The sequence below is a fragment of the Myotis lucifugus genome, unplaced genomic scaffold (assembly GCF_000147115.1).
Source record: "Myotis lucifugus unplaced genomic scaffold, Myoluc2.0 scaffold_385, whole genome shotgun sequence".
Classification (NCBI taxonomy): Eukaryota; Metazoa; Chordata; class Mammalia; order Chiroptera; family Vespertilionidae; genus Myotis; species Myotis lucifugus.
Genome location: NW_005871433.1, coordinates 316,149 through 330,143, shown reverse-complemented (window position 1 = coordinate 330,143; position 13,995 = coordinate 316,149). Strand labels below are relative to the sequence as shown.

Sequence of the window (13,995 nt, the reverse complement as noted above, 5' to 3'; positions counted from 1 at the left end):
TTTCAGAGAGGAAGGGAGAGGGAGAGAGAGATAGAAACATCAATGATGACAGAGAATCATTGATTGGCCCCATACTGGGGATCAAGCCTGCAACCTGGGCATGAACCCTGAGGGGAATCAGACCATGACCTCCTGGTTCATAGGTTGATGCTCAACCACTGAGCCACGCTGGCCGAGCTCCAATCATTTTTTTAAGTTGGCTCATTTTAAAACAAAACCATGTAACTGAGCATGTCTGGGCCTTTGTAAAGCAAGAAAAGCAGCATTACAGAAACGCACCACTGGTAGAACTTCCTGAATGGAGACCGTGCGAGCAGCCGAGGCCCAGAACAAAAAGTAAGTTCCATTATTCTCGCCTCCGCAGAGCGTGGTGATGGTGGTCTTCAGTGAAGACAAGAACCGTGACGAGCAGCTGAAGTACTGGAAGTACTGGCACTCCCGGCAGCACACGGCGAAGCAGAGGGTCCTCGACATCGGTGAGTTGGCCTCGGCCTCCCTCTCGGTCTGTGGCGAACTGACAAGTTGTCATGATGCACAGGAGGTCCCCAGCACAGAAGTCACAGCCAGGACCCACATAGCTCTCCTGATGTGCCAGGCACCAGACTAGGCACTTTTCCTTTGTGGGTCCATTTAGTGCAAATCAGGCTGAGAAATCGAAATCGGGCTGAGTGCAAAGCACTTTCATTGTATGAAAGTCAACTGTGTCCATCAATAATAGTAATATATTTGTCCCATCAATAATAGTAATATATTTAGATGTGCAAGAACCGTGTCCATTTCTAAGCAGGCCATGTGAACTCTGATCCCTCTGTGAGGTGAATGACCAGGCTCGGTTGGCTCTAAGGTACATGCCTGGATAGTGAGTTCCAGTTCTCTAATTCTCCATCCAGTGTTACTTCGCTCTAACACACATCTCGTGCTAATAGTACTGCATGGTCAGGCAGTGAAACCTCCAAGAGACCTTCCCTGCCATTAAGAAGTACTGAATGTGCCCAGTACATTTTCTGGAGTCCGTATAGTCCTAAGCACAATGTCTGTTCCCTGGAGACCTGTGGTCCCTCGACGAGTCTCAGGGTCCAGGCAGGGGAGCAGGGCCCATGCCAAATGGAGCCGTGGAGGGAATTCGTTGCAAAGGTTGGAAGGGCTGGAGGCACCATGAGGCAATCCAGAGATGAGCAGCTGCTGGAATCTGCTGCTCTTACCTGCAGGGCTGGAGGATCAAAAGGAGGAGGTGGTGGGTGTTGGAGGTGCCACCCAGAAAGAGCTGGGACTATGGTGGGGGCTGCCTCAGCAGGAGCCGTGGCCACAGAGGGACCTGCTTTCCAAAAGGAGGTAGAACCCCAGGGGAGTTTCTGCAGAGACTCCTCTCAGTGCCAAGAGCAGGGAGGCGAAGGAGTGCCTGGGCGCTCCCTGCCTCCTGATCTCCCACAAATGCTTCCCAACAAAGGCAGTTTCAGGAATCAGCCTCTGAGACTCAGAGCAAAGCAGGGAAGTCAGGATTGGATCTTACCGTTTCTAGAAATTACTTAAAAACAAAGGCAGTAATATATGTGTCTCTAAGTAATTTTTAGCATGTTCCATGCTGTTCCCACAAGCACTAAATAATTTCTCATGTGTAGGCTTTATTACTCCGTTCTGCAGACCAAGAGGCTGCAGTCCCAGTGAGTGCAGAGAAAGTGGAGGTTCCCATCGTGTCGAGTACCAGAAAGTATTCCTGAGCAATGACATTAGAAGGATGTTTGCACACATTCTACCTTCCCCTTGCTAGAACGCTTTGATCAATGGCAGAGAGGTTAGTGACTAGGTTAGGGTGAGAGACTCATTGTAGAGCATATTAAAACTAATTACTGGTTTATCCTGCAAAACGTCTATGCCACTCTTTACCTCACACCACACACACACACACACACACACACACACACACACACGCATAAAGTGCACACACCCACAAACATATAGCTTCTATTAACGAGTCCCATATCTTAATCTAATAAACAAGGAAACTGAGCCTGTTGACCTACCATCCTAGGTGACTTGTCCCCATTAATTAGTGTGAGAGCTGAGATAAGAACAGTCTTGTTCCCCCAGGTCATACACCAAACCTCCAAGACGGACTGACTAGGACAAGGGTTTGGAGATACTTGCCTTAACCTGCTTGGTAGCCAATCTGCATGGTGCAGAGGAACAATTTTATTTTATTTGAAAAGTTAGCCTTATAATTATTACCCAAGAAAATGAGAGGAGCAATTAAATAGAAATGTGGACTAAGTCCAAATAAGGCAAATGATAAAAGCGTGTGACTGGCATACCTGTTTTTTTTCAACTTTGATATTATTACAAGGTTTACTTATCTTAGACCAGAATGATTCCTCAGCTCCCATAGGACTTCAGATCTTAGCTCTCTTCTTTATCGCCTCCTGCCTGCCTTCAGACTTTTCTCTCATGTAATCCTACACACACACACACACACACGCACACACACGCTCATGCGCACCCACTGGGTGAATGATGACAAGTGGAGTGGCCTCGTTTAGCACAGTGTGAGCCACTGGGAATAATATCTGAAACGAGACGAGTCACAGAATGAACTGAACTACGGATCAAGGCTACCCGAACAGTGGATCATTCCCAAACCACGTTCAGGGGCAGGCCCATTTTTCTATTTGTCCCCTTTCAAGCAGAGAAGGAAAATTAGACGTTCAATAATTAATATTAACTTCATTGAAGGAAAGCCAGAAGCCACCACAGATACATGGAGGCATATTCACTTGGACTTTCTTTCTGGGGACCGCAATTAAGAGTTACTTTACTGCTTTACCACGTAAATGTTTTGAAAGAATGAAGGTGGCTGCTTTTGCATCTTCAGAATGGGTGGTCTGGATTGTAAGGTACGCAGACGGATTCCACAAGCATATACAAATAAGCATCATTACTTGAGGGTCACATGCAGTGCAGCCATTAATGATATACTTTTGTAGTTAAATTGTGAAATCAACCCTGTGCCCCTTCAGTCAAACTCTCTCTTTCATTTGGGTTCGCAGTAACCTCTCCCTGTAGGTGATGATAATACATCAGAATGTACGAGGTAACATTGTTAATATTAATCCTATAATTTTTCCACGGTAATTAGCAGGCAATTATAGCACATCTTTGGCTATTAACATGTGATTATGGGATTTTCATCTGTGCCCTCTTACAGATCTATTTCTTAAGAGCCAGTTTTTAAATTGTGCCCCGTTGATAGAAGTTTTACTATATTAAGGTAAAGCTTTCCATGAAAACATCAGTTCCAACTAAATCGACACATTTCTTCAAGTTTCGTTCTAAGTAGTTTTCTCCGAGTTCAAAGAGAAGCCTGTGAGAGGACAGGCACGCTGACCACTGGGGATCACTCAGCCGGCGGATCTGTCCAAGGGGAGGAGCTCTCTCGGCTGGAGTCATACTCCACTTTCACATAGAAGTTGTGATTACAATTAAGTAACATCCCCCCCCCCCCCCCCCCCCCCCCCCCGGCTCTGGCTGTGTCCTACCAGTGAGCTTTCTTGCAGTTTTCATAGCCAAACCTGGGCTGGGCTGGTCAGAGCTGTGCAGAAAGTGGGAGGGTGGAGATTGGGGAGGAGGGGAGGGGAGGCGGATTGGGGAGGCAGCTGCCACCTTCCAGAAAGTCAGGTAGCCAGGTAGTCAGCATGAACTCATGGCCCAGATGGGCCTAGGAGACAAGTGCGCCCTGCAGCTCACCTCTCTACACCCGGGTTCCCCACCCTGCCATTCAGTTTTGGTCCTTGGAGGCCTGTCCTCCCCCAGGATTGTACAAACCTGCTCTCTCCCTGCGGGTGCGTAAGTGCCGGCGACCTTCCTTTACCAAGAGCCCCAGTAAATGGAATTGTGATTTTTGATGTTTTCCTAGACTGTCTCCACACTTCCAAATAGATATGAAAAGTAAAACGTAAATTCAACTCAACACAAAACCCCTTGAGAGCCGCCGACTTAAAAATAACAACCACCACCAAACCCTCAGGGCTGGTGAGAGTCCAGGCAGAGTGAGAGCTAAATTAGGACAGGACCTTGGTCCCTGCCTCCTCCACTGCAGGGAAGAGCCGGGTGTGCGGCAGGCACTGTGGGGGCCCGGGTCCCGCTGTCTGTCCTCGGCTCTCAGTGTGAGCACACGCTCGCCCGGCCTGAGGCACCCTCTGTTTTATAGACACGTGCTAGAGCCACAGCTACGGGACATTCCTTTTCGTCTTCAACTTCAGTTAGAAAACATTTAGGTGATAAAAGTATGGCGGGCTATTTAGGTTATATATTTTAAAACATAAAGTGCAAGTATTTTTAAAAGTTTAATCTTAGGTCAGGCAGAATAGATTAATTTTCAATGTTTGAGCCACGGTGGGTTTTCAGTTATTACATGCACGTTTCTGTGTGAGTCCTAAGAGCTCATTTTGTTGAGGACAACAGCTTTTTTTGGGGGGTGTGTGGGGGGGTCACTTCCTCCTCGGCAGGTGTGCCTGGGGGATTGGGGCGTCCTGATAGAATTTTCTAGATGCTCTGGAAAGGGTCCAGGACAATGCCATGGTTCACCAACAGCCCATCCGCCCAGGTCCTGATCTTTGCAGACTTCCTTTCAAGCTATTGCTGGGTCTTCCTCTTTCTTCCACTCTATGTGTCTTAAGAGAGGAGCCCACTTCCTACCCCACACCCTAACTATCACTCATGCCTCAATCCAGTGTAACCTATTTTTTATTAAAATTTCTGAACGCCAAATCTATAGGCCTATTTTGCCCTTCGCCAGATTTTCTAGTTGCTTCCTATCTTTCCTTCGTTCCTCCTCCGAGGCTCCCCCTGCCTAGACTAGCCCTCCCCGCTCCTCCTTTACCTGGTAGGTTGTTTACCCCTTCAGAACTCGTTCCGCTGTCCCCACTGGGGGAAATCTTCCAGGCAGAGGTATCCACTCCCTGTAGGGTTTTGGTTTCTATCTAGACAGTCGCACTTGGCCATGTTTCACGTGGTTTAACATTTTACATTCTGTCCATCACACTAGATGCTGAGCTTCTTGACTGGAGAGAGGATTTTTATTTTTTTAGCTTTGTATACCCAGCACCTGGTGCAGAGCCTGGCACAGAACAGATGCTCACCTAATGTTGACTGGCTGATGAACACCGCGTGTGGTTTTGTGTATGTAGGTAGCACTGTGGTAGCAGGCACGCGCCTAGCTAGCTGGGAAATCAGGCTGGTCACGCTCGCTCCTGTGCCTTTCTGAAAGAATCAATTTTGGTCGTAGTTTTCTAGATGCCAGGGCGGGGGGGGGGGGGGGGTGTGGCGGGGAAGGGGGCTAATATGTATTTGATACTTTACTTTCTTATATTTAAAATATTATTTTATTATCCTATAACCCTTAGGAGGAAACTTCTTTAATAACTCATAAGACTTAATTGCTAGCATAGAAATGCTATACATACACTAATAAACCAGGGTCTTTAAAAAAAAAATACTTTGTATTGATTTTTTTAGAGAGAAAGGGAGAGAGAAAGAGAAACATTGATGTGAGAGCAAAACATTGATCCACTGCCTCCCACACTCCCCTACTGGGGATCAGGGATCAAGCTGCAACCCATGCCTGTGCCCTTACTGGGAATCAAACCTTTCAATACCCAGGGTGACTGAGCCCAAATAAGCCAACCGACCAAGGTGAAATTACTCCTTTTTAATGTAACTAGAAATTATTATTGTTTCCCTGAAGCAAACAGTAGAAATTGTTTAAAAGCAAATTATCAAAAAAAAAGTTTTTAGCTAGATTTAGAAATTAAATATTACAATGAATGTGATCATTTACCATTTTTCTTACTGCTCCTGGGAAGTGTGTTTATCTGGTTCCAGGACATTATTATTTAATAAACCTTTTTCTGCTAAATGGTTTCTTTTCTGCTGATGATTTAAAAACCCTGAATAGTTAAACAGAAGGAATGTTCCAGAGAGGATGGTGGCAGGCCCCTCTGAGAATCTGTTTTAATGAGAGAGTGAAGTAGTCCCTTAAAGAGATACTGGTTTTGAATCTGAGCTTTCAAAATTCACACACACACACACACACACACACCCCTAAAACCACTTCATAGATCCACCGTATTTAAAACTGTAAAATGTTTATTCCTGTCTTCCATCGCTTTTTTCACATTTACTGGACACCACATTCTTTCCCCCCTAATTGGTGGGACTTTTCCTTTCTCGTTAGCTATATAAGATCATGCTTTCATCTCAAACACATAACCTAGGCTTTCATTTGATTTCATGTGTTTTGCTTGGGGCCCAATTATTTTCCTTCTTTGTTGATTCATTTTAATGAAACAACAAGTAACCTGACGATCTCACATTTTTTAAAAAAAATATATTTTATTGATTTTTTACAGAGAGGAAGGGAGAGGGATAGAGAGTTAGAAACATCGATGAGAGAGAAACATCAATCAGCTGCCTCCTGCACACCCCCTACTGGGGATGTGCCCACAACCAAGGTACATGCCCTTGACCGGAATCGAACCTGGGACCCTTCAGTCCACAGGCCGACGCTCTATCCACTGAGCCAAACCAGTTAGGGCGATCTCACATTTTTTTAGTACTGTTCGGTTGGCTTGAAAAATTACAAATGGTACCTGGAGGCAGAGTCTGATGGTTTCATGAGACTCATCTGCTTACTGAACAGAACCGCAGAGCTGGTGGTCTCGGCCGCCCTCCAGCATTCACCGGGGGGCCTCGCTCACCGCCCCTTCCAACAGGAACAAGCTTTACGTCTTCGCAACACCCCCAAGTGTGAACACAGGCAAACCTAACGTTTTTCCTTTTTGTTTACAAAATCTCAAACTTGCCAAGAGAAAGTTTTCCCCAAATTAAATTAAGCCCTTGGAGATATGGAAGCCAAAATAAGGTGAAGCCAATCTGGAAAAAGTTCTTTGAAGGGGCTCCAGGAATGCGGAGCCGCCACCGATTTCTCCAAAAGACGAGGTCTGGGAAGAACTGAGTGCTCAGTAAATGAGCGTTCGCCATTGTTCAGCGAGCCCCGAGGTGGGTGCTGGTACCATCTCCACCTCGCAGATCGGGAAGCACCCCAGCTTAGAGAGGTGCTGCGGCTTTTCTGAGGTGGCTGCTGATTGGGTTGCTCTCACACTGACAGCCCCCCGGTGCTGGGGTCAGTCAACATTACAAAGGAAAATCCTGACAGCGGCAACTGCTTCCTCCCTTGAAGGACAAAGTTATTTTCCATATATATATATATATATATATAATTGATTTGGGGGGGGAAGGGAGAGGGAGAGAGATGGAACATCAATGATGAGAGAGAATTATTGATCGGCTGCCTTCTGCACGCCCCACATTGGGGATTGAACCCATAACCCAGGCATGTACTCTGACCCAGAATCGAACCACGACCTCCTGGTTCATAGGTCGATGCTCAACCATTGAGCCATGCCGGCCGGGCCAAAGTTATCTTCTTGAATAAATCTATCTAAGAAAATTAGAATTTCAATTTTGAAATAATATCGCCACCCTCTAATAATGAATGGGAAATAAACAGGAATAGCAACATGAGTAATTCAAATAGCAGGTATTGCAAAAAAGCACTCATGTGACAAACTAGAATAGCCAGTGCAGTCTCCCCTCCCACACCCCACTCCCGTCACACACATAACAGACTCACCACCCATGTCTGTTCCCAGCGTGGTCTGGTGCTGGGCAGCCCGGGGTAATTGAAGCGATGGGAAGTGGAGGTTCATCTGAATGGAACTTGAGCAGCTGAAGGGATTGAGTCTGTGGTTCAAATTTAGTGAAAGATAATCCATGTGAGGGTTTACAGTTCGTGTCACGTGTCTGTGTCCTGCCCCTCCCGTTACCTAAAAGCCATTTCTTTTGTTTAAATCTGTTCTACCTGCATCTCAAAAGTACAACTTTATGTGTTTCAAAATTATTGCTGACACGGAGGGCTGCCAGACACTAGAATTGGTCTTTGAGAGGCGATCGAGTGTCTTATCATAGAATGGCAATTCTCAAGACTCTTATTACTAATAAAGTACCATCGTTTGAGAAAGAACTCAATTTTCTTCTATGAATTAGTGTTGCTTTAACTGGGGAGTATTACAGTTTCTGGAAATATCATTTGGGGTGGAAAGAGGTTGGGCACTATTGTGCTAGAGGGAGGGAGCCCCGTGTGTAGGTCTGAGAGGATGGCTGATTGCCACTTTGGGCAGTAACTTCTGCTCCTGTGCCTGTAACTTGTCCCACACCAATCCCTGAGGGTGTTACTATACAACTAGTGAAACGAAGAATGGAAAACTGAAATGAAACATGACCAGTTCATGCAGTGTATAAGAATACGTTTGTTACCAAAGCACTATCCATGTCTTCATGCATTCAGCAGACTATCAGAAAGTATCAGGCACGATTTGTAAGCGACAAAAGAGTTTGAAGAGACAAAATGGTTTGAATGAAGTTAAATATCACTGAGTAACATAGACAAATAAAAAGAGCTTAGTTTTAAGCCCATCCACGTTGTTTTAAATTCAGCGTTAGAAGCCACAGTGCACATATAGATACATGTGTGCTTGTGTGTCTGCACATAGGAAATGACCTTTGGTCAGTTTGAAATCAAGCCAGGATCAGCATTCTTTGAAAAATGAAATGAAATAGAATAAAAATACTAACATACATGGAACACAGTACTGGGCTACCATGTACAATGCTTATCTTACTCTAAAATTATGACTAATACAAATTTGATGTAACATTGGCCCATACAATTCCTTCTTTAGAAACAGGTGCATCAAACCCAAATAAAATATTAGGTTTAGCCTAAAGGGAAAATTCCAAAAAAGGTTTCATCTTAAATGATATCTGTGAGGATATGATAGTCGTTAGTAGTAAGATTATCAACTCCTACTTTAATATCAAGAGTCACTCTTTTTCCTGTCAGATTCTATGAGTCACAGATTATGTCCTCATATAATTTCTGCCCTCAGAGTTCCGGATTGTGTATGGAAAAGTGCTCATTTGTAAGGTTGTATTATCGTGGAAATCCAAGGGCTCTGGCTTCGTATATAGACAGAACTTCTTAGGTTCCACTCTGAGGTTGGCCCCTTAAAACTAAGTGACCATTCATTAGGAGGGAAGGCACACGTTTCCTACTCCACAAAGTAGGAATAATTTAAAAAGCTACTGATCAGAATTGTCCAAGTGAATGTTTGTGAAGTATATACACTCAGCTCCTTAAAAACTGGTGCTGTTCCTGTTATTTGCTCCGGGGCCAGGACCAAATGATGGAAATACATTTAATGCCTCTAAAACCCAGCTCAAGTGTCCACACACTTAAGGAAACACATTGACCTCTGGCTTGGGAAAAGCATTCTAAAGGAAGTAACTCATTAGACTTCTTGTGAGTCATTCAGGTGTTAAGGAGCTGCTTTTTTGAGTTTGAAAAAGTCTCAGAACCTACTTGGACTAAGGTTTATTTATTCCACCTTAGTTTCAAGTCCGAGCGAATCCTCCTAGAATGACCCTCCACTGTTTCCTGAGTTTGAGCTGATCCCATGTGACCTTCACAGACAAAGAGGACCACATGGTTGAGGTCAGGTGAGATGGGCAAAGTAGGACCGTCACCCACCACAGTACTAGTGGGGTCTGTTGTCTTAGATACTATCTCGCTTTTGGTGATGAGGAAATACAAGTTCAGAGGTTCATAACTCACTGAAGGCCGCAGGGCTTGGTAAGAGGAGGACAGAAATTAAATCCAGGTCTGTGTGTCTTCCCCTCCAGGTCTGTGTGTCTTGTCCTTTCTTCCTGTGCTTTGGGTGCCGCCCTACGTGGATTCCTTGTATATCCAGTTCTCAAACATATAAACCACCCCGAGTTCTTGGCTTTAAAAAACTCTTTTTCAGCTTCAGTGTGTGCACGCTGAATTGGCAGTAGTGCCCTGAGCTGTTTTCAGCATTCCAGCTTCATTATTTCACTAGTCCAGACAGAATCCACATCTTTCAGGAGAGAAGCAATTTTTATATTAATTACACCGTTCCTTTTAATCTCCAGCAATATATACAAAAATAATTAAAAGGGGTAGTTATAATTTACCCAGCATGTGAAACTTAATTAAGGGGAAAGCATTAAAAATTCCTTTGACGGCATTCCAGAATCACACACATACACCACTGGTCATATGCAAAAAAATGAAAAAAATAAAAGATAGCTAAATGATTTACCATCATGCTGCCCGTAACAGTTAAAAAGGAACCCAATCCTATAATTCTGTGTAGAATGTAACTTGCCAGAAACATACATGGCGCAATCACCCATGCTCAGTGCCCTTTGCTGAAACACCCATTGTTTTCCCCAAAGGGCTGGCTTTTGAACTTTTCTTTGGGTCTTCGTGGTGCCTGCAGGATATGGAGGTGCTTTCTCTGCTTCTCTCCAGTGCAGCTCCCCAACCTAGTCTCCTTTGTGAAGGAATTTGCAATCATCCAAAAATGTCTCTCTGCCCCATCGAACTTTCCACAGCATTTCTCTACCAGCTGGTTGCCATGGAGGCTGTGCTGTGATTTTTTCTCTACAAGGTGTTAATATCTGGTGACGATGTATTGTTTGATTTGGAAGATAAATATAGGCAGTGGCTAAAAGTTTGGCCTTTGGCAGCAAACAGACCCGGATTCAAATCTCACAGTTGGCCTGCTACCAGCCACCTGGTTTTCTGCAAGCAGCAACTTCTCTGCAGGAGGAGGATGCTAATAACCACCGCACGGTGGGTTGTAAGGATCAGGTGAGGTCACGTTGGTAAAAGGCTCGACACAGCCTTGACACTCCGTGAGTTCTCAGTTTGCGGCAGTTTTTATTATCCCAAGAGTATTTGCATTTTAATGTCAGGAGATGACAATGCCCTTACAAAAGGAATGACTGTTTTCGAATGGGACTGCGGGCTTGAGAACAAGCAGACTTCTTGGAGCAGGTGGTATGCAAGTCTACCACATAGTTAACTGCCTCGTCTTCCCAGATGGGGTGTTTGTGTCCACCCCAGAGGGAAAGGATCGAGAAGAATAATCTGTCACATAGACTTCATGGATGGTTTGTATAGGACCTCAACGACAGACTGAGAAAAGACCATGGGATGCACCCAAACAATTCAGTGATTTTAATTTGCCCTGGAACTGTGCTACTCAAAGTGTGGTCTGATGTCAGACTGGCAGCATCCGCCCACCTGGGAGCTTGTGAGAAAGGCCAATTCTTTGCCACATCCCAGGCATACTGAATCTTTGGGAATGGGCCCAGACAACTGCATTTTTCCAAAGCCCTACAGGTGAATCTGACGCACCCCAACATTTGAGAAGCACTGTTATAGAACATCTACTCAAGCCTATAAGGTACATGCATCCAGACTCATCCTATGTCTTTGGGGGGCACCCTAACAGGCCCCAGAGAATGTACATGGCCGTGCATTCCCTTCCTCCTCGCTCTGACATTCCAAGGACACACACAACCATAGAGGAGTCTGGAAAGCTTAACTCTGTCACTCGCAACATGACTTAACAATGAGATCGACTTCATTTTTATTTCATTAGACAAACTCCCATTTCTTCTTCCGATGGCTTTATTCTTCTTGATAACTCAAGCTAGTCGTGTATTGTTGGGTTGTCCCTTTGTGTGCAAATTACTAAGGTTAATAAAAAACTACCTTTTAACTCAGATTCAATTAGCATGCATTTTTTTTTAAGAGACCCATTTCAACCGATGATAATTTTGTTCCATCATGCTGGTTTTTACTGTAGAAACATCTCAGCCATTTTCCTATGTATATCCCCATCCTCACCAAGTAGATGTTAGTATTATATAGATATTTACAAACTGGTCTACAAAACATGTAGCTTTTATATTGGCATCATCACTTGTTTTTAGGAAAAGGAAGTCCATCCAAAATGTGATATGGTCACAAATATGTGCTGTAAAATGCTTTTCAAGTGGGGTGATTATTTTTCAGCGATAGTGGCTCGCATGCAAAAACAGTCACTCACTAAAATCACATGACTTCCCGATGATTAGAGGGAATCTCAGATGGAGGGGGATTGAATGGTGACCCTCAAAAATGATATGTTCATGTTCTAACTTCTAGAACCTGTACATATGATCTTATTTAGGAAAAAAGGTCTTTACAGATGTAATTAAGTTAAAGATCTCAAGATGAGATTGTCCTGATGAGGATGGATTCTGAATTCAATGGCAAGTTTTTAGAAGAGAAGGGAGACAGACCCAAAGGCACAGGAGAGAAGAGCATGAGAACAGCGGTAGCATGAGAGGGACGCATCTACAAGTCAGGGGACACAAGGATTGCCAGCAAGCACCAGAAGCCAAGAGAGAAGTGTGGGGCCCATTAATTTTCAGAGCCTCCAGAAAGAGCCAACCCTGCTGACACCTTGATTTGGAACTTCCAGCCTCCAGAACTGTGAGAGAATAAACTTCTATTGTTCTAAACCTCCAGGCTTGTGATAATGTGTTATGGCAACTCTAGGAAACCCAGCTCATTGCACCGGCTCATTACAAATAGCTTCTACTGGTTGTAGCTGCCAACATTTACAAAACCTGGGTTTGAGAAACTTTCTTAAGGAACTAAGTTAAGGAAGGCTTAACACCAAGTTGCTGAATTTCTGTTTTTAATACCATAAGTCATACACCTTTAAGCAAGCAACACTCATCAAAGGACACATTAACACAGTTTTCAGAGCAGGAGATACATCCATTAGCATTTCATTCATTGGACAAATGTGCATGTGGGCAAAGCACCATCAGTGTGCATGCGGTGTTCAGCCAGTTAGAAAACCTTGACAGTCCCATAGTAGTAGGTGAACGGCTTACAGCAGTGATTTTTCAACCTTTTTCATCTCATGACACACATACACTAATGACTAAAGTTCTGCGGCACACAAAAAAATAACTGGTAGAAGAAATGCAAATATAACATCATTAGGATACCACTTTGTACCCATGGGATTGGCCCCCAAAGTAGAAATTTGGTGAGAAATAGAATTCTTGTTGGAGTCTAGACTGACATGAGCCATTCTAGGGAGTGAGTCTGGAGGGCCATTCTGGAGAGACATCCAAGTAGGTTTTTCTGTGATTAACCATCAGTAGGGGTCCCAGGAATAAGGAGTTTCATTTAAAACAAAGCAAAACACAAAATCAAACTGCCTTTGTTCTATTCTGGATTATTTTCAGCTTGTTGGTTTCATGGACTTCCTTTTCTTATTATTTGAATTATGGATAGAAAAAGCAAATAGGAGTACTACTCTCAACCCAATTCACAAAACAGAATGAGTTGTATTCCTAAGAGAAAGTAATTACAGTTTTGGTGAAGGATGACGTGAATTTAGGTTTTGTGACAAATGAGGAGTAAACAGTTAAAATGATTACATATGTGAACTTTAGGGGAACAGACTACAAAACTTTAAAGCGTTAGCATAGGGAACTCGGAACACCACCACCCTGGAGTGTTTTGGCAATGTCACAGGACAGGGGATGAGGAAACAACCATCTGACCAGAAACATGGCAGATTCTGTAGACAATGAACACTTTGTACGCCCTGGAAGTCAGCTGTAGTAACTAACTCCTCACTCAGAAGGGAAATCGTAAGAGGTCTATTTGTTTTATAAATATCATCATAATTGAGTCTTCCTCTGACCCCCTGTGTGGGGTGGGCTGTGACTGCACAGAGTAAGTGTCCGGGGCCTAATCGAGAAGGATGTGGTAGGTCATGGTGAAAGATTTAGCCTTAGGAAAAATTATGAAAAGCTCATGGTCATCGTTTCATTTTGGAAAAGTTACCGTGGAGGCTTAGAGAGGAAGAACATGGGTGATTAGATGGTCAGTTTGTGAATAAACGTGGCCTCAAAGAAAGGCAGAAGGGTTGTATCATGATGCCAGCCAAGCAGGGTGTGACAAATGTTTATGTAGTGCCCAAGCGACAGAATTAAGGTAGGATG

General features: G+C 44.1%; 1 protein-coding gene across 7 annotated transcripts in view; it reads left to right on the top strand.

The window, feature by feature from the left end:
- GRHL2 (grainyhead like transcription factor 2) overlaps positions 1-13,995 on the top strand; it is a 117,779-nt gene that overhangs the window by 58,820 nt on the left and 44,964 nt on the right. For all 7 annotated transcript variants that reach the window (XR_002826056.1, XR_002826058.1, XM_006101863.3 and 4 more), the window contains exon 7: positions 365-476. Coding sequence is in view for 5 of the 7 variants with exons in the window: in XM_006101863.3 (XP_006101925.1) it covers positions 365-476 (112 nt within the window). In the remaining 2 variants the exon portion in view is untranslated. The remainder of the gene's footprint in view (positions 1-364; positions 477-13,995) is intronic.